Source organism: Apostichopus japonicus, chromosome 22 (assembly GCF_037975245.1).
Source record: "Apostichopus japonicus isolate 1M-3 chromosome 22, ASM3797524v1, whole genome shotgun sequence".
NCBI classification, from domain to species: Eukaryota; Metazoa; Echinodermata; class Holothuroidea; order Aspidochirotida; family Stichopodidae; genus Apostichopus; species Apostichopus japonicus.
In genome coordinates this window covers 7,871,609-7,891,610 of record NC_092582.1, presented here as the reverse complement: position 1 = coordinate 7,891,610, position 20,002 = coordinate 7,871,609, and the positions used below count along the sequence as shown (strand labels likewise).

The 20,002-nt window shown below is 39.0% G+C and overlaps 2 protein-coding genes across 5 annotated transcripts in view; one reads left to right on the top strand and one right to left on the bottom strand.

The window, feature by feature from the left end:
• The window catches only part of LOC139963613 (band 7 protein AGAP004871-like), a 91,793-nt gene that overhangs the window by 5,369 nt on the left and 66,422 nt on the right, over positions 1-20,002 (bottom strand). For 2 of the 4 annotated variants that reach the window (XM_071964567.1, XM_071964566.1), the window contains exons 2-5: positions 10,313-10,410; positions 6,169-6,324; positions 4,448-4,707; positions 174-252 (exon numbers count right to left, since the gene is read on the bottom strand). In XM_071964567.1, the coding sequence (XP_071820668.1) occupies positions 174-252; positions 4,448-4,707; positions 6,169-6,324; positions 10,313-10,410 (593 nt within the window). Of the gene's footprint in view, positions 1-173; positions 253-4,447; positions 4,708-6,168; positions 6,325-10,312; positions 10,411-11,043; positions 11,380-17,798; positions 18,317-20,002 lie in introns of those variants that run through there. The other 2 variants (XM_071964568.1, XM_071964569.1) reach the window with 2 other exon arrangements.
• LOC139963609 (disabled homolog 2-interacting protein-like) overlaps positions 18,303-20,002 on the top strand; it is a 509,980-nt gene continuing 508,280 nt past the window's right edge. Inside the window, exon 1 of the mRNA XM_071964560.1 lies at positions 18,303-18,308. The gene's annotated coding sequence lies outside the window, so the exon portion shown is untranslated. The remainder of the gene's footprint in view (positions 18,309-20,002) is intronic.

The following is a 20,002-nucleotide window of genomic DNA, read 5'->3' as shown; positions in this document are numbered from 1 at the left end:
TATTATTGTTCACCCTACTGGAGGTTCAGTCAGTCAGTCAGTCAAATCCATCTCAAAAAATCATGACTCTAACCTATGTTAACTTACACAAGACTGAAACAACATTTTGTTCAACTTTGTGCGCCACTCTAGTCCTAAACTAACGCGTTGCTGGTCATGTGACCGAAACTAACCTTTGCCCTAGCCTCACGAGCAGCTTCTGCTTCTGCAGCCATGGCACGTTGCAATTGCATTGGAAGTCGGACATCTTTGCTGTGGAGAGCAGAAAAGAAAAAGAAGATAAAATTGTTGAACGATACATCTTATCTTTCCATGTACAAAGAACAGAGGTGATACCAAGTTTGGCATAGGTCAACTAAGAAACGGCATATAATACATACGTACATTTTGCTACAAGGAATCTCGCTGCTTCTAAAACATCGATAGTGTCTTTTTCAATTGATGGCACTGAAACATGCATAGCAGCCATGAATATAGAAAAAAAAAGGAGCCCCTCACATGAAAACAAAGCATACAGCCATGTTATGAGAGTGATATGCAAAAGGCTGACATAATGCCATTCACCTGTCGAGGGACGGACATCAAATGTCGCCACGACAACCGGGAGAGAATTTCTGCATAAAGCCCACAAACTTCATCACACCTCTCAGTACCACACTAGGACATGTACTTGCAGTGAAAAGTCACAAAATGTTGTCTGTTTCTTTTCTCCAGCAGAAGAAATATGACTTGTTGATGAGTATAGCTCACCACCAAGCAGGAGAGGTGTTCCAGAACTAGCTATTATTCTGGGACCGATATGTACAGGAGATGTGTTAGGGCAAAATGGCAAGTGAAACTTTGGTTCCATCTGCAGAAAGTAGTGTATAATTGGATGCTTTGCAATCACTATAGGGAACCAAGAAATTTACTATAAGACAGTAGATAGAATGGAAATTCCTGTTTGATCAGGCATGGAGTTTGTACTATATGAGAGTTTAAGGGGGGAGGGGGAGGGGGAGGGAGGAATGCACCATGATGAAGTCATCCTATGGATGTAGATACTGTATTTTTTATATTACCAAGCACAATGTGGATGTATGTACAGCAATGAGGGCAGGCCGACATGCTTTATAATTATAACTGACTAGTCAACTAGTGAATGAAATTCAGTCTTTAAATCAAACATGAATTAGATCCTACATGACTATAGCAGGTATGATGCAAAGCATACAATGCAATGCACTCTGTACAGTATGTAAGATGTTAACAGAGCTCATTTGAGAGAACAGTGGCAGAGGGATAGATTGATTTGATTATCATGAGTTCTCTGCGATTACGACCCTTTGACTACGGAGCAGGTTTATAGCAATGGGGATGGGACGTCCCTCACGCCCCCCCCTCCCACACTCTCTAGGACCTTGCTTCTTAGTAAAGCATGCCAGAGATTCTGTGAGGGATTTCTCAATGTATGGTAATGTGCCGGTCGTAAGATCACAAGTTACACAATGCATGTGAACGCACTCTGGGTCAGGTCTTGAGGGACTGCAGATATAACCTTGGGCGTTTGTTTCTTCTTTCTTTTTCTATGACCAGCATGTTGGCCCATGTGAACTAACTGTTGGATACTTGACAACTTTGACAAATAGCAGTTCTACCACTCTGTCCAAATTGTTGCAGATTTTACCAAAGTTCATGAGGTCTCAGAACCTCAAAATCAGAGGGATATCAACTTATGAAATATCATGGTTATGCAGCACAAACAATGTGAAATATTATATTTTTGGAGATAAAAATATTCATGAGTTTGAAATGGTTTACGTGTGTAACGACATACGGAATGATTGATGAGATTAATATCTTCATTGAAAGTAACCATGAAGCTATCATGAAGACGTTAATGAACAACCAAAGATTGATTATATTCTCACCTTGGACACAGAAAAGTGATGAATCTAGATAGCATAAATTGATCATTTTCAAACACACGAAAAGGCATTTCCAACCTTCACGTGCACAGACCCTTAGACTTTCCGATAAGCCACATAAAACAGGTAGGTTGCTAGTGGCATTTATAGGGGTGAAACTAGAGCACCAATGGTGCAGAAGCTCATACCTTTTCGAGCTAAAAAATGTAGGGCCCACAAAACCAATTTTGGGCCCATGAGGGATACCCCCCCCCTCCGTTAGCAGAATCCTGGCCACACCACTGGCTATAATTCCTATTTTCCCCCTTTAAATCCTATTTTACCCACTCTCTCAAACAATACCATGCACTGACCTACCCTATTAAACTTTCTCCCCTCTACCTTAGCAGACATAACTTCACAAGCACTCCCTACAAGACATAACTTCACAAGCTGCCTACATACCTCAGGCTCAAAGACTTCTAAGAATCGGCAAGTGCTGATTGGCTATAGGGCTCTCATGCTTACAGTTCAACAGTTAATAACAACTCCCAGTCCTGCTTTAATTCCACTAACAGCCTCTGCAGAGCTTAACCACAAATGTAAACAAACACTCCAGACACTGGGAGACAAATTAAAGGAGCTTTGGCAAAAAGTGAAGGCTCAGATTTTTTTAAACAATGGGGATTAATTGTAATTAATTAACTTTTGACCAAAATTTTTTAGGCATCACCTTATTCATACACAATCCAATAACCATCAGTTCAACTTTGAATATGATCCATCAAAATCTTGAGTAGATTGAGATATTTGAAAATATTACAAAGAATGACCCCCGATGACCCCCTAAATGACATTTGACCTCAATTTTCTGAACACCCCTCGCTCATCCCGAGGAACATTGTGACCAAGTTTCATTATAATTGGCCATACACTGTACGAACAGGAGCAATTTGAAAATATAGGGCCGCGGCCCAGGCCACAAAAGACCCCTAGTTGATCTTTGATCTCAAATTCATGAACACCCTGAAGGTAGAACTACCATAGTACTATCGTGACAAACCCTCAACATTGTACCATGGAATCTGTAGGAGAAGAAGCATTTTGCGTATTTCCACAAAATGGCCCATTACGGCCCACAGGTGACCTTTGACCCCAAATTTTGGACCATCTCTGATGGCCCTATACCCAATGGTCCTTGTGTCCAAGTTTCATGAAATTCCATCAAACACTGTGCGAGTGGGAGCGGTTTTACCAATTGTTGACGGATAGAGTGATAGACGCCGCACTGTAACAATAGCTCACACCAGCATGCTGGTATGAGCTAAAAAAGCAGTATAGGTTACCAAGATCTAGAGGCAGTATCTGACTCTAGAGGGTAAACAGATTAAGTGTAAAGTCTCTATTTACAATCTTGACAGAAGTGGTAACGTCAACAAACAAAGATTGCTTGACAATGGCCATTTCACATTGAGTGTGTTTGTGTACATATATATATCTATATATATATATATATATATATATAAACATACGAACAAACAGCACACAACTCTTACGTGTCTGTGGATTTGACAAACACGGTTGGTGTTCCTACCCACACAGTTCTGGTTCCCATCTCTCTACCTGCTAGTTCTGTGTTGTTCTCCCAGTGCACGACCAGAAATTACTGTTGTGCTCTTGAAGCTCCACTGGGGGTGTTATTTTGAATTACTCTGCTAGAGTCTAACAGGATATCCCTCATTCTAAATTCTAACTAAGTGACATAAGTTATTACTATTATGTTGTTTTAGTTCTTTAGTGTGATAAAAGCCATTTTAATTCAGAATATCCAGAGATTATGTGCCACGAAACAAACGTGATTCCTAACGATTGGTAATTGGTACCATAGTTAGGCTCTTTACTTTGGGAATGGTAGCATTTGAAGGGAGGGGTGAGATAGGTGGTGTTGGGCGAAGCAGGGTCAATGGAAGTGCAGTGCTAACAGATAACTAGTCCAGACTGAAAAGAGAGGGGGGCCACAAATCCCACAAATTAATTGTGCTGTTTCATTACATCATTTTCAAACACATACACTCAGTTGCTACAGTCACTACTATAATTTTTCTTGACCCTACTTTAGCGTGTTATAAGCCGTTCAATTCAGCATAAATCCACAAAATTCTGTGTGACAAAACAAGCGTGATTCCTAACAAAAATTTGGGATAACTAGTACATATATGTCAGGGATATGCTCACACTGGGCGGCTGCGCAGCAGTTCTGAATGCCGCCCAGCACAAACAGAATTTTCAACATTTCAGCCCGGCACTTTTTTTTATGATAATTTAACAAATTTTACCATAACCAAAATCTGGGAGAATACATGGCACAGAATAGGAAAATAGCACCACCTAAGCATAGTTCATGTGCAAAATTTGTCCAGTGGGGAAGGGGTACCCCACCCATGAGATCCCTCTCCCAGGGTGTGGATCACACTACCGCACAATCTGTTCGGCACTCAAATATTCCTGAGCACATCCCTCTATGTATATATATTCATGAATATGTAAATTCTGACCCTTACATTTCAACTCTCTCCACCTTTACACCCCATGGGTCGGTAGCCTCATCTAGATTACTCTGCATCGTTGCGCTGATGCTCTCACGTTCAGCCAGTACATCCTGCAGAGTCTTCGTTCCCAGGACATTTCTCAGGGTCGTAGCGGCCAGCAGCCTTGTACTCCGCTGGTAGTTCTCCACGTTTGTGATGGAAACGGTTGGGTTGCAAACACGGTAGTAGACGACTGCATCGACAGCGACGGTTACGCTGTCCTTGGTAAGGATCTATTCGGGGGGGGGGAGAAAAAAATAAGAGTGCGTTTTAATTTCTTCAGAACAAGTCGCTCAATATCCTGGAGAAAAAATACTTGTAGAATTCTACTCACATAATACATGTAAGATGTAGCTTTTCCAAGACAGAATTATTATCATTTTTGTCTTGTATGTAAAACAAGAAATTTGCATGATAACAGTACCGTGTGGAGGTTACCTTAGTGCCTGGAATGATATCAACGCACTTTAAGAGATGGGGCCTCTAAAGGATTGCAAAGAGCACGTCTTCATTCAGAAACTACACAAATCGATATGTAACATCATTTATACACGCATGCCCATTGTGGTTTGCTGGCCCATTTAATAACTACCGTGAGTGGTTAAAAAATACGCACAAAACAACAACACAAGTAGTCAATAAAAGGGAAACGTCGTTTATCATCCACCGACAGTTAATTCCAACACTGTGCTTACCAAGACATACGTCTACATACGACGATGAACTGAATGAAACAACACCAGTCCAAAGTGTGGTAAAGCGTATGGTAAATATGGGACAATGCTAAGTTGGGTTGTTGGCAAAAAATCACTGGTTAAGATTAAAAGAGAAATGAAGAAAATAACACTTTTGAAAAAAATAAATAAGCAACGTCCCTCACATAGCCTTCTGTTTGGTTAAATCTGTATAATGGTCTTCTCACCTCAGCGGAGATGAATAGAATTAATTGCGTTCATTGCAGGGAACGCGTATTTATCGCAATGATCGCAATCCCAGACAAAAGGAAATGAGCACGATGACCGAGATTACTGAATTCCACGCATTGAAAGAGGAAGCTAACTTCCACACTCTACTGTATGAAAAAACTTCTTGCCATACATTTATCAAGTTATTATACAGTATGTACCTTCCGACTTCAGAAAAAAGAACCAACAAAAAAACGTTTATTCGGTTGGATGCAATGGTAGATTGTAAGGACGAAGGCAGTGTACACCAGTGTAGCAGGTCTTGGGGGTGCAGTGCTAGAAATGCTGCCAGTTGTTATAGGCTAGGTAGGTTGGAGTGCATATGAAGACAGGTAAGAGAGTGGTTAAGTAAATAGGACTAATAAACGACTTTAATTATTGATAAAATGTAACCATTTACAGACTCAGAATGAACGGGGCAGTGATTGAGCCTTCCATTTGGGAAAAAACGAGAGGAGGGGAAGGGGGAATTGTTAGCACTCACTAGCAAACTCAACTACCACAGAGCATTCTATAACTAGGTAGATGGGAAAGTATCAGAGAAAGGGGGTATGATCAGGTGAGGAAGGAGTCACGTAAAGGAGTGCGTATCTACAAGATACGGACCACCTATGGGTGGAGGGAGTGATGAAGTAAAATCTAGAAGGGTATTGCAACAATTCAGAGTACTTTGACACAATTATGGATTCAAAGGTCATACAAACAGTGGTGGACTGCTCCTGCCATTACCTCTTGAGGTGGCACATCAAACGATATCGTTCTCAAGTCCACTTTCACATAGTTATCGATGCAGGGAAGTATGAAGAAAATACCGGGCCCTTTGGCGCCACCGGGAAGCAGCCGACCCAAACGGAAGATGACAGCTCTTTCATATTCTTGAACCATCTACCGATCAGAAGAGAGAAAGAGAGAGAAATGAGAGTTTGGTATGATCAGCAAACCAAGCAATGGAATTGACTTGATAGCTTAAGAACAAAATGTACAGTAGTTTTCTGTTCATCAACTGTGAATGTACATAAAAACATAAAATGCAACAATACAAAGTCCTGAACATTTTTGTGGAAATGTTAAGCAACCCTCCCCATCCCCCACCCCCCCTGCTCCTCCTCACCCTTGCCATACTACATCTGTTACACCAACCTAAACATCTTTATCATTTACTAATTAACAAACTGTTGAGTGTTGACAGATAATTACTTGATTAAACTATATCAACCGCTGGCTCAAGGGCTCACTAACAATCAAGTGAGACTTGGCGAAAAGCAATGCTCAACTGAGCATGAAGAATTCATTTATGATACGTCAACAGCAAACGACTAGTTTTGATATATCTGGCTATAACGAACACCTGGTAGCAACATTGAACAATAGTCTGTTCATTTACAGTGTAATAAAGTTTACATGTCCTGCATACCCTCATATACAGTATTCATGAATGCAACTCTTGTATAATTTATTCGTACATCACAGCTGCACTAAAACTGCATGTATGCTCTTAGTACAGTGTATACAACTGCTGCTGCGCAGCATATTGGTAAACAGTAAACGATAAAACCTGTAGGCCAGACACTTGGTTGAGATTGTATATTTTTTTTTTTCATATTTTTTTCCAAACGCTTTGGAGTTTAGTGAACTACTTGACCCTCCAAAAACAAGTGGCAGACATTATATGGTACTGGTTGCTCAAATTAATATTGGTCCTACTCTGGGCAAACTATTGATAACATTGACTCGTTGCGATCCTGGACAAAATAATGCACAGCGAATTAGATTGCAAAACTGCAAGGAGTAGATGTCATCAAATTCAGGCCAAGCTCAGGCCATGAATCGCCACGTTACAGATCTTTATCGTTATCAGAGTTACAATGTCTTGAATGCGTAAAAGAAATTGATCTTTGATTGTAGGAACGGAATGATGTTTTCACTGTTCTGAGCGGCCTGACTACTGTAAGTGTTGTTCCATATGTTATAAGGCCTGTTTCTATGGATATTTTCCCCCTCACCAATACAATTTTAAGAACTTAGCCGCAATCTATTATCAGTTCTTTTAGCCAGATCCACAGTACTGTACAGACAGTGCATAAAATGTGCAACACAGATAAATTACTGAGCTTCTCTATATATGGTAGTCCCATGTCTGTCTGTTACAATGCACAGATACGTGCCAAACAATTTCAATCCGCACTCAATAAATTGAGGTACGGTACTTACATGGCTTTGGATACGTATTTAGAGTTGGGCTTGATGTGGAACATTGTACAATAAATCAATAATTTCACACAGTGTGAATGGCCTATCGACTCTCGAAACTTACTAATGTAAGGTTTGAATGCTGTCAAAATCAATATCATATAAGTAGGGATTTGCCTAAAGAGTCAGCACATACTGTACAATGTACACGACTACAGGTACGCACATGCCAGGTACTGTATGCTGCCTATCGTGGCATCAATGTAATGTTTATTGGGACTGTAAAGCCTATGGTCACTGTTAGTGGCTTTGTTGTGGCTCAACGTCTTTGGTGACATGATATGTTCAAACGATACATATCAATATGTTGATTGCACATTTGTAAGTATTATGATGTCATACGGGAACCGAAGCCAACATTTGGTCACTTTTAATTGGATCTGTACAGTGACTAGATGGCCTTTAGTGATACAACATATCTCAAACAATACTTTGTAGACAGTACATTCAGATCTCTTGATTGCACTTAAAAAGTAATTTGGTCAAACTGAGCAGTATTGTTCTATTGTTCTAAAGTGAGTCAGTGAAATCAGGACAAACTCTCCATTTTTGAATCTTTATTTCAGGAGTCTGGGATTCTTGTCAAACAGAGGAAAGATGTTAATAGCATTTATTTAGTGCTGGAGGAGGGGAGGAAGGGTATGAATACAATATCTTCAATGAAGATGAATAACATTTGGCAATTTTCTGTGCTTGGGTGACCATATTGTTAGCTACTGTAATGCAATTACGCACTTGAGTCCTTCATTTGGCTTCCATGCATGTACCTACACAGTACACTATCTATTCTGTAACATTTGTTACAGTACTGTGATCTTATAATCCCAAATTCCAATTTAAAAAAAGTCTGAACTTTATGAGAAATATGATTTACAGTTTGGGACCCTGCATGTGCATGGCTCAAACCACTGATCAACATGGCATGTGTTCATGGGTGAATGATTTTTATTCCTCTGCTGGTATAATCACCTTTCCAGACATTTTCTCATGAAATGTGCCATTCAGGTCATTGTTCACATATATAGTAGTTTATGCTCCAATTGTCTACCTGTACTGTAGCACACCCCCCCCCCCACACCCCCTGATGTAACAACTTGACAAAGCTTGCTCTCCCTCCAAACAGTACAATTCCCATATGGACTGATTTTTTTTCTATAAATAATGCAGATCATTTCTGTCAACCAAAAAGTCATTTTATATGCATCAATTCCCAACCCGCCCCCCACCCTCGGCGCGATAAAAAAGAAAGGAATGAAATCCCATTAGCTACTGTACTTATAATAACGGTCGTGTGACTTCATTGTTACACAATGCGGAGATAATCGTTCGAATGGTGGCTAATAAGGAATTTTTTTCCTTTTAGTGGGGCTTCTTTGTACACGGCGAGCGACTGCACTGTATGCATCGCTGGTGCACTAACGGGCCACGGCAGTGTAGGAAGCACGAGCAGAAGAAGCTAGACAAACAATTTTAATTTACTGTGCTAGTGACTTGTTAATAAGCTCCAGGATCGATAGCAAATGTTTGGGCTGGCATTATGAAATTTATATTCCGAGGAGGAGATGGCTAATATTAGAAATTTAATCTTGCAGATTGCCGAGGGATGGCTGAAATTCGCGGGAAAGAGAGAGACGAAGGGGAATCGTCTGTATTTTGCCTTGTTGGATTTGATTCTTTTAGGTTTAGAACCAATCAGTATTTAACTTAAAAAGTGAATTTATAAGGACTCTCAAATAGTAATTGGCCAAATTCTTGGTCTCATATGGACCACACAATACTGAATTGGGGCAAAAGTGAGGCTGCTATCTTTAAAACCTGGGCAACTGATATTTATTTATTTATTTCAAATTTCTTAGTGCCTTGTCTTCTTCTTGTTCTTACTAAGCCTAAACAAACCGATTATTACACAAACTAATACATCTAGGCCTACCCACCATTTGATAAAAAAAAGTGTACATATATACAGTACTCCTGGATTTTTTTGCCAGGCACATTAATGTGAACTATCACAGCTTTAATGACTTTTCAATTGATTCCGTAGTATTAGAGGATAATGCATATATGCATATGAGGTTAGTGCATGTGTGTAATTAAAAAACAAGGTTTGCCAGCAAAACAACACCCGCTACAGTCGACGCTCTTTTCCAGCCAACGGTAAAAACCAAACATTTCCATAAATGCACTCCCTGTTAAAGGAATTGAAGACTCGCCCCAAACCGTGTGTGGCCATCTGAAAAAGTTAACTTTCTGTTGCTTGCAAGTGACGTTTTGTTCGTGTCGCTAAAAAATGCGGACAGTAATGAAACGTGATACCTTAATTGTTATCTTTAGCTGGACCTGAGATGTCCATGGCTGTATCGTTCGCATACTGTGCTGTGGGTATTGACCTCAGCTGTACGTACTGACTGTACACTAGTGTCTAATTACCGACGGTAGCAAGCTGTGTGTGTATTTTCTGGGATCGATGGTGGTGTTTAACACTAAATGTTACACCTCATTTGAAACAAGGTCAAATTACCGGCATTAGACCTTTCTTTTGCGCGAGTCTTCACACCCTTTAATCTGACTACAGTATGTGCCAAAACTGACTAATACAACAAGAGTTAAATGATTTAAGTCTCACCTTGATACAAACACAGAGGGAAAAGGGAAAGGTGCAGCAAACCAGCAAATAAGAAAAGAACACCAGCAGATAGACGCAACATCCTAAGCTCTCTTCATCTGCAGAAACGAAAAGGTAGAGAAAAACAAAAAACAATCGATTTCAATAAATCATCTATAAAACATGGAGAATGATGTCAAATGAAAATGATAGAGATGTGCCATGCCGCATTTATGCTTCACGAATTCCATTACAAAGATTCCCAAAATATCTCTTTCAACACTTGGCAGGTACATAACCTGTATTTCACACCATCACAACATGGTTTATTGCCCCTTAAATGCTAGTCATTTTGCAGAGAACTACTTAAAATAACTAGGGAAAAAACACAAACAAAAGTGTGCCCTTCTTTTTATCAAACATCAGTCAAACTGTCTGATTTCAAAATATTATTCAAACCCATACTGCACTTCAGTCATGGTCAATTTGTGTACAGTTTGTAACATTACCTGCACTGAAGCTATGTACAGTATTCTGTGTACATGCATTTTCCTGTATCATTAGCATACCTTTGTATGTATACCTTTTACATAAGCCAGGTGTGTTGCCTTTGGGTTCTACAGACTACACACATGCACACAAACACAAAGCCAAGACAAAACCAAAAATGACAAAGCCAAAAAGAAAGTACCAAAAAAAAAGAGAAAAAAAAAAAAAGAAGCAAAAACTAGGTGACGACTGTAGTGACTTACTGTCTTTAGTTATTAAACTTTGTTCAGAATCAACCGTGTTCTCTGATTCAACCTTGTTGCTTGCCATTTTGGTCAGGTGTTTTCTATAGATTTCTACAACAGGTCAAGCAGAGGCCTATAACTAACAAACTCTTTGTGTTAAACACTGGCTGAGTCTTCTGCACAGACGATTTCTCTCTTCAAACCAAGTTTACAACTTCAACTGTACCGCAGCTGGAGAACTCAATGAGCTGAAACACTAGACAATGTCCAGTAATGTATTTCAAAAGCACCACACAACTCAACAAACTGATAAAATGTGTAAAAGGAAAACCAAATAGTTTCAATTGTCATGTGGCCTTAACAACTCAATCGCCAGAGCATAAATCTTGTGATAGTGTGTAGTTATTTATATCTATGACATACACTCAAACACACGCTGCCACACTACAGTATTACTGTAGTTCTACAACTCCCTGGTTCTACACAGAGTACTGCAGTACATACAGGTACAGTCAAAGTGTGAGCTCTTTTAATCTGTGAATCTTCAACCTTTGAGATGTGTACGGACTGCTATTTGAGGCTAGTCAATATTTGACAAGATTAAATCACCACCAACCCACCAAAGAGTGTAAGACTAAAACTGTCCGTAAAGCCAATTTTCACTCAGTTTAATTGGCAGTGAGAATAAAATTGGTTTTCCTGGCCAAAGTTTATTATGTTTATACTGGTCATTGATGTATGCGTTTGACTGCATATATATACATGTGTGTACAATATACATACAGTAGGAATCCTACTGTAGGATGACATTGTGAATATATATGAATAGAGGTCTTACCACTGCATGGATTCATTACAAGTTGGGAAGTCAAACACTGTGGTTTATATTTATGGTACAGGGTAAAAAGAAGAACTTGGAACAAATGTTTTGAAATTCAAATTGGCACATTTCCATAATGAATATTTTTCTTTCTTTATACATGACTGTATAGTTGTTGTAGCTAGAATAATCATAATAATGACTAAACATATTTTGTAGGATAGGGAAAGAACAGGAAAAATCCAGGAATAACTTATGCAATATCAGCAAAAGGATATGCAAGAATGGTCAAATTATGTACTGTACCAATATGTAGCATTAATGATTAATTGAAGAAACAAATCTAAAAAACACAATGTATAACAATCGAGGAAGGAAAACCTTTGGTAAGCAAAGCAACTGCAAAGAAAGTTAAGCCAATTGCATGGAGATCTGTTCCTGTTTAGGGGTCTGTGTTTTCCTGGTTAGGTGACATAGGTCATCACGCTACATGCTATGTATATAGTGTATACATTACCCTGCAATGTGCCAGTTGGTACAATGTATGTGTGCACACTGTACCGTAGCACATATGAAAATTGCTTCCTAGATGTTTACACTACTGTACCACTGAAATAAGACATGAAGGGTTTTATACCAAAGTGACATACCCTGTAGTTTCAACGATGCAACAAGCAGTTAAGTGGAAAGTCCAATACTGTTTAATAACTGTCTAGTTTCAACTTGAGTTCAAAATACTAAGGGTTTGGTGAGTAGCATTATTTTCTCTTGCGGATCTCGTCGACCTGCATAACCTCCAGATCACATGGTCCGTCAAGAACCAATGAATGAACATGTACAGCAGTTAATGTGCTGGTAGGCAGGTGGCATGAGTAATTAACCAAGCTCAAACTAGTTACAGTAGTCAAAGGACTGAAATGTTTACAGGTAGTACAGTACAGTAGTGTCATAAAGCCATTGAAAATCTGTGTTCAGTACAGTAACTACTGAGGTGATACAACTGTACATAATACAGGTTGGGTAACATCAAACACTGTACAGTAAATCCATGTGTTTCATACTGACGTAAGGCAAAGTCAGGGCTGGAAAAGTTACCCAAGATGGAACCTTGGCACAAGAACCAAACAGCTCAGTCCACTCTCAACCCCCGTCCCCAATACCATATGATACCCTAAACCATATGATACCCTAAACTGTATGATAACCTAGAAACCGTATGATCTGAGGATTCCACCATGTGTTACGTCCCTGTGAGTATAACCAGTCCCTTGGAAGGGATTAGATTCTGATCCGGTTTAAAGATTGGTGAGGGGATCTATCGATCTATACAAGGAAATTCCAAGATATAATTATACAGTGGCAATGTATGGTACAGGTACATGTAAACTTTGGATGAATTAGCTGGCCTTACAGTATGTAATTTTAAGTCAATTATCAAACCTGTTAGGCTCAAGCCAACCCCCGTTTTCAAGATTCAATTTCACCTAAACCTCTGTCAACTTGACCAATTATCCACATCTCCACCTGCACATATTGTTACGAGGGCCCATTGAAGCCTAACGCTAGTCACTGCTAGTGAGAAACCTAATGTTATAATGTGGAGAGTAATTGAAATTGCCTACGTGATAAATCAGTATTTGAGAAATTAGGTCGGGTTACCGTGTCAGAATGTTATAATACACGATTGTTCTGGTATATTCCTTATGATGACGCGCTGGTCTCGGGTTAACGTCGGTTTACGTGAAGTCCCGTTGCGATGTGCACACATTTTCGTGGATTCTCTGGAACGTACGCGAGATATGCAAAGGACTTCCAAGAATAGAGAAACTGGCTCAGGTGTACCGAGAAAGATCTAGATGATTCTTGACATGGCGAATCGTATAAAAGCCCGCCCAGATCGGAGAGTTTCTGTACGAATACAAGCGACGACACATATTATATCATTCTACTATATATCGTCAGTGCTCAACTACCAGTATTTTCTGAAGGATTGAGATATCGATACCAAGATTGATTCTACACTTCCATTCAGAATTTTGAAGAGGACTTTACTGTGATACTACAGTTTTCAGTCGTTATTGCGGAGAAGGTGAAGAATTTCTGTTTCCGTTGAGGAAGTTCGTTACGCCAGGAGTTGGTGGCTATAAAGCTGATTTTGGACTGACTCTGGTAATATTTAGTCCGCGAGAAGTTCGACTTTTGCTTCACTCTATTGTGGCTGGAAGTCCGTCTTCTATTTTGGAGCATCGCCGGAAAGGTGACTGCTGTTTCTGGGATCGCGAGAAACTTCGTCGAGGACCAGTGAATTTCGCGGTACAACGGACCGAGAATCGTCGTCATCGAGGTCGTGGCCGCTGAGGGATATCGCCGTTGGAAGAGACCGGCGTGTTTTAAAGTGTATCCTATCTTGTTAAGTTTGTAATTTTCTATATATTTGTAATTACCACTTGTTGTTGTTGGTTCGAAATCCATTGTTCAATATAGTTTACGTTCTCATTTAAAATCTCTAGACTCGTCAATTTGTCTGTGTTCCTTACGGAAACGAACCCAGGCTTGTGTCTCGTTAAAAATTAGTTATCGAGACCTCTCGCATTCCAACGTAACAAAATCCACATCTCCACCTGCATTTGTTAAATCACAAGATTAATGGCATCTAAAGGTTAAGTACCATACACCTACTGTATACCTCCAAGGTGAGCTTCAACAAGATGACATAACAAATTCCTGGCTACAGTATTCTGTGCAAACGAGTTTCTTTTATTCAGATTGTGTTCAGGAATGTGGGAAAAATATTGTCCATCCTCTTTTGCTTATTTGTTCTACATGCTAATAAGCATTTCATTTACAAGTAAAAGTAGGACTTCTGTATATTGCACATTACCAAACGATGATGGAAAACACGACCCCTTCAACTCGCTTCAACTTCAGTTTTGTGGCTTCGCCTTCAAAATCAGAATTTGAAGCCTGTTAAATCACAAGATTAGTTGTGTCTAAGGCCTATACATCGAAGATGTGCGTCCACAAGATGACATAACAAAATTCCTACCTATTCTGTGCAAACAAGGTTCTTTAATTTGAGATTGAGTTCAGGAATGTGAAATAGGCCTGTCAAAACAAAATGTAAAGACTTACAGTACTGTAGTAAGTTTTCCTAATGTGTGGTTCAACAAAGACAGTACAAACGGTACTTTCAATGGAGATTTCTAGCCTTCCCAACTTCAATCCTTAAGTAGATCTTGGAATGAGATGATTTATTCTATCCTTCATGGACATTAGATAACATAGATCGGGAATGATAAGGAACTCCATCGAAATAAGAATCGTAATAAATTTTCAGAAAAAAAAAGTTTCAGAAAAATGAAATTGTAAAGTAAATATAACCTTATTTCTCCAAAAAGGAAAATCGGACACTTGCACAGTATAAAATTGCAGAATAGAAGAAAAGAGTATACAATGAAAAAGAAATATAAAATCTATATCAATTTAGTAAAAGAAAAGAAGAGGAACACACAGCTATGACAAACAAACACCACCTCATATACACACAATTAAACTCAATGTTGCAAGGTGTTGATGTTCTGCTTATTCGCATGACAAAAAAAAAATTGAATCATAATAATCCACAAGAGATTGCACTTGATAAAAGTATGCCCTATCATCATTATCTCCATTAATGAGGCCGGTCACTCCCGTCATGACGGTGTCAATTTTACATGTGGACACCCCTACAAGCAGACATATACTACAAAGTGAATAAAAAGGATGCCAAAAACAGTTCCTTGGGGTGCTCCCATATTAGAACAAATAGCAGCAGAGCAAAAGGCAAGACTGATTTTTTACAACTGAGTTCTATTAGTTAAATAAATTAAAAATCTGTTGATCAGTTGCCAACGGGAACATCCAATGATAAAAACTTTTCAATAAAGTGTTGAGATTGGATAGTATTAAATGCTGAAGAAAACTGTAAAACATGACACTGGCAGAATTAATTTTCTAAGTGAGACTGTGAGAATATATATTTTGAAGGGTAAGAAGGATCGCGTCTTCGAAACGACGACACGATTGGCAGGCAAACGGAAGTGGATCTAAAAAAACGGAGCTACAAGAGGTTTAAATTATTCCAGAAATATACATTCACATATTTTCATTGGTACAGCGGTGAGGGCAACAGGGCGCATATCATTTCAAACAAGATATAACAGATATAATACAGTAACAATGGAATAGATTGAGTTTAAAAAGACATGTTAAATGTTTGCACAATGTTGAAGAACCAGTGATGTGAAAGCTTTGTCTGGACCGGCACCTTAAGATGAGTGGAGCCGGGTAAAATGGTGACGCACAACATCCCATAACTACTCAAAACTAGCATCTGTATACAGTTCTAAAAATTGATCCTGCCTACCACGACAAATCGTAGTTTACAGTTATCAAAATGGTTAAAATTAAATTCATTTGAAGAGTCAACGGTAAATAAAGGTAATTGGCGAGATTGAGAATTATTATTATATCCACTCATCAGACACATCCTCGCCCCCCTCCGAAAATCGCTTAATATTATTCCTTTTGAAAAGACCTTCGATGTTACCCCGGTGATTAACAGCTTTTGCCTTCTCGAATGACCTTTTGAAGTTCAGACTGCACTTGCCTTCAACCATCCTGATTCCCTTTGTAGGGTATATGCAGTTTGCTATTGGCTTTCTTACTGTATATACTGTACACCTGAACAGGTCTTTCATTTACCTGTGGTCAATTAAACCTACAGGTTCAATAACCACAGGACCCTTTTCTCCCCCATAATTTCAAGAAGTATGGAATAAGTTGTCAATTTGATTGCTTATATTTTACAACGTACGGTAGAATAGCAAATATATGTTTTGCTATCCCAAGGTTGCTTGCAAAACCATTTTAAATACTACTGGTCCATGTCACTGAGCAGTACAATAGATTCATGTCTACAGTGGCACAATGAAAAAGGAAAATACTTTAGCAGTCAATAAATCCTATGAGGCTAAATGTGTTTTCACAGACAGTAGTCTTTGTGACTGATTTAAAGTTGTGAAACTTATAGTGGAACTAAAACTGTAGTATATATGGTAAAAGGTATCTTTTTACTGCAAAAAGCCAAATTTATGCCCCCATGTAGTTATTGATTCGAATTTAACTCTTCTCCAGCGGAAAACTTGCTCTGTAAACTAGAAATTTTGTACATAATAACTAAAGTATTCAGATATGAACATTAGGAATAGTAATTTTGTTTAGGAACAGTATCCTCTCATTTTGTCTTCAGAAACTATTCCACAGCTTATTTTGAGTAGTATACAGGTTGCTTAGGTTGTCAGGTTGAATTGCGAATTCAACAGAAACTTCTTCTTATAGGATGGTTGCCATGGTAAGTTTTTGCATACTGTAGGGGAGCTAAGCTACTGACAAACTGAGGTTGGAAAGCCCTTCAGTTACTCCTCAAAATATCAGATGTCAGTTCACTTTTCTGGCTCGGTTGCATGTTACTGACTGCTTGCTTTCACATTATCAAATTTCAGTTCATGAAAACTGTTGCGCCATTGGTACATAAATCTAATGTTAACATTTAAGTTACACGACCACTATTCTAGTGCCACATTTTACTTTCTAATCAAGCAACTTTAACTTGGCTTTAGGCCTAACTCCCTAAGTTACATGTCTCTTTAAAAGGTGATGGAAGGCCACGCTTAACTGCACGTTTTGTCAGTAAAATAGTAATGCTCTGTCAAAAATGTCATCAAAGCACAATACGGTACTGTAAGTAGCATAATACTGCTTTGAGTTTGAGCTGGTGAGCTATTCAGTCGGTCGATGTGTACAGTATAGTTATCTGTTGCGAGGTACTGTAGGCTAGGCCTTGTACTAACTTAAGCCAGCCTAGACTATAGCTCAAACGCAGGTTTGTCCGACCTTACGTTACGTAGCCTACCTGATTCAGGAACATCATCATGATTTGTTTCATGGGAAGCCTCCATCTCCACACATGTCTCCACATCATTATGTTTGTCGGCCATAATATTTCCAAAGGCAACGTTGGTAATAGATGATAATCAAACTAAGGCACAGAAATTTTTATACGAGGTAGGTCTACAATTAAGTTTGGTGATGAGAACATAGACTAACAGGTTTGTTATTGTTAATGTAATGTTAGGCTACCGTGAATCTCGATGTGGAAATCCGCAAGTTCAGAATTTTACACAGACAGACAATTTCATGTGCTTTGTAATGTTCTATGATTTTAAAATCAGTTAAAAGGAATATACCATTATCAAAATGTATCAAATATGTTCAGGTAAAAATTATCGACGGATCCCAATTCAGTAAAATCCAAATGTTGCTCAGCTCAGTGCGAAGATAATGAACAGGTAAATACCGCAGCTTACTACTGTATTATGAGAAGTCTTCCTATGATGCAATATAATACACACAAGAACAGCCAGTATACAACGTTTAGTCTTCAGCTTAGCATATATGACAACACACCATCACGACAACACTGCGTACGCTGTTGGACGTACGAACTCATAAACAGATAACCGTCGAACAAGAACAGTTTATTATTATACTTTGAGCAGATAGCTTGGTATAAGAATTCTAGCATCATGAGACTTCATGCGCATAACATTTAATTGCTATACTGTAGCTTCCACAGAGAGAAGTGATCGATCATTATAAGATTTCTTGGAATATCAAGCGGGATAAGATATTCAACGAGATTTTCAGCTCATGGAACACGACTGTAGATGAGAAAAATATGTGGTTCACATCGTCACCGGCATAGTCAGTTTTATGGGAACTTTTCATATCAACGATGACAGCTCCCTATCTCTCAACTGTGTAATTAAGAAGGCATTTTCCAAAGAACACTTAAAATTAACCAGCGCCTTTACGACTACAAATAAATTAGCTGCCTCAAGAAAGAAAGATATTGAAATTAGGCTGTTTCACATCCTTGTCTCTTTGTTACTTAATGGGGATACACTTACTTGGGCAAACCAGATTATATTCACCAGTGTTTTCATGAGAGGGTAACACGTAAGGACTGAATCTGAGTAAAAAAACGTCCTAGTGAAGAACTAAGCAGTTTTCACAGAGTAGCCACCCTATTTTAAAATTAAAAGATACGTTTCTGTTCTGGTTGATACACACTCTGTGAGATCTGTCTACACCATTGAATGGGTGTGTACTTCCACATCTGCACTCCAGGCCATCAGTTCCGCTCAGAGGGAAAAAACCTGTCACCGATAAAAATATCGCAGGACCGAAAGCCAACAAAACCGTCTATTATTTACTGATCGATCGAAATACCGCGGCAAGTTTTGTACTGGTTTGCTTGGCAATCTGCCAGGGAACAACTTCTGATTCCCATTCTCACTCCCTCTGAAGCTATTGAAAGGACTCTGATACTGAGATTAAAATATTATGAAACATGTGTCACATCCTCGTTAGATACATTTTGAACTCTACTCAAGTAGAGGATAAAACAATCAAGTCAAAGAGCGAACTGGTTTTGCCTCAAACAAAAGCCATCAAAGACAACACTTTTTGCTGCAAGAACCCTGTGGGATCACAACATTCCAATTATAGCAACCGTATTCCTTATAATTATTTTACAAATAGCCAAAACATGTGAATGTTCAAACAATTTTCCCCTTGACAGGGGCACAACCACCCATTATGTTGGGGAGTGGGAGGGGGAGCCTGAGGGAAGGGGAAGTAAGGTGTTATGTGTGATGTCAGGCAGTGTACGGGATCTAATGGTGCAGGTAACCCCACCTCTGTGGGATATTTTGGTAAAATGTAGTGTGCTTGGATGCAAAAATGGTGCTAAATTATGTCACTTTGGAGTTAAAAAAACTCAAAGAATTTCCCAACTGTTAAAATTCTCAATACATGTTTGCTGATGAATTTCGGAAAACAAACTTTAGACTCAGACTCGGTGTTTCTTATTCTAAATGCACTCTGACTAGGTGGGTTTAATTGAGAAAAGCTGTTACATTCGAAAGAAATTCATTTCTGTTGCCCTTATGGTGCAAACGATTTACCGTAAAGTCACTGCGACCGCCCATATCAGCATGTTCATTAAACAAATGAAACCTATATATACTCGTACCCCTCGTACCCCTCCCCTCC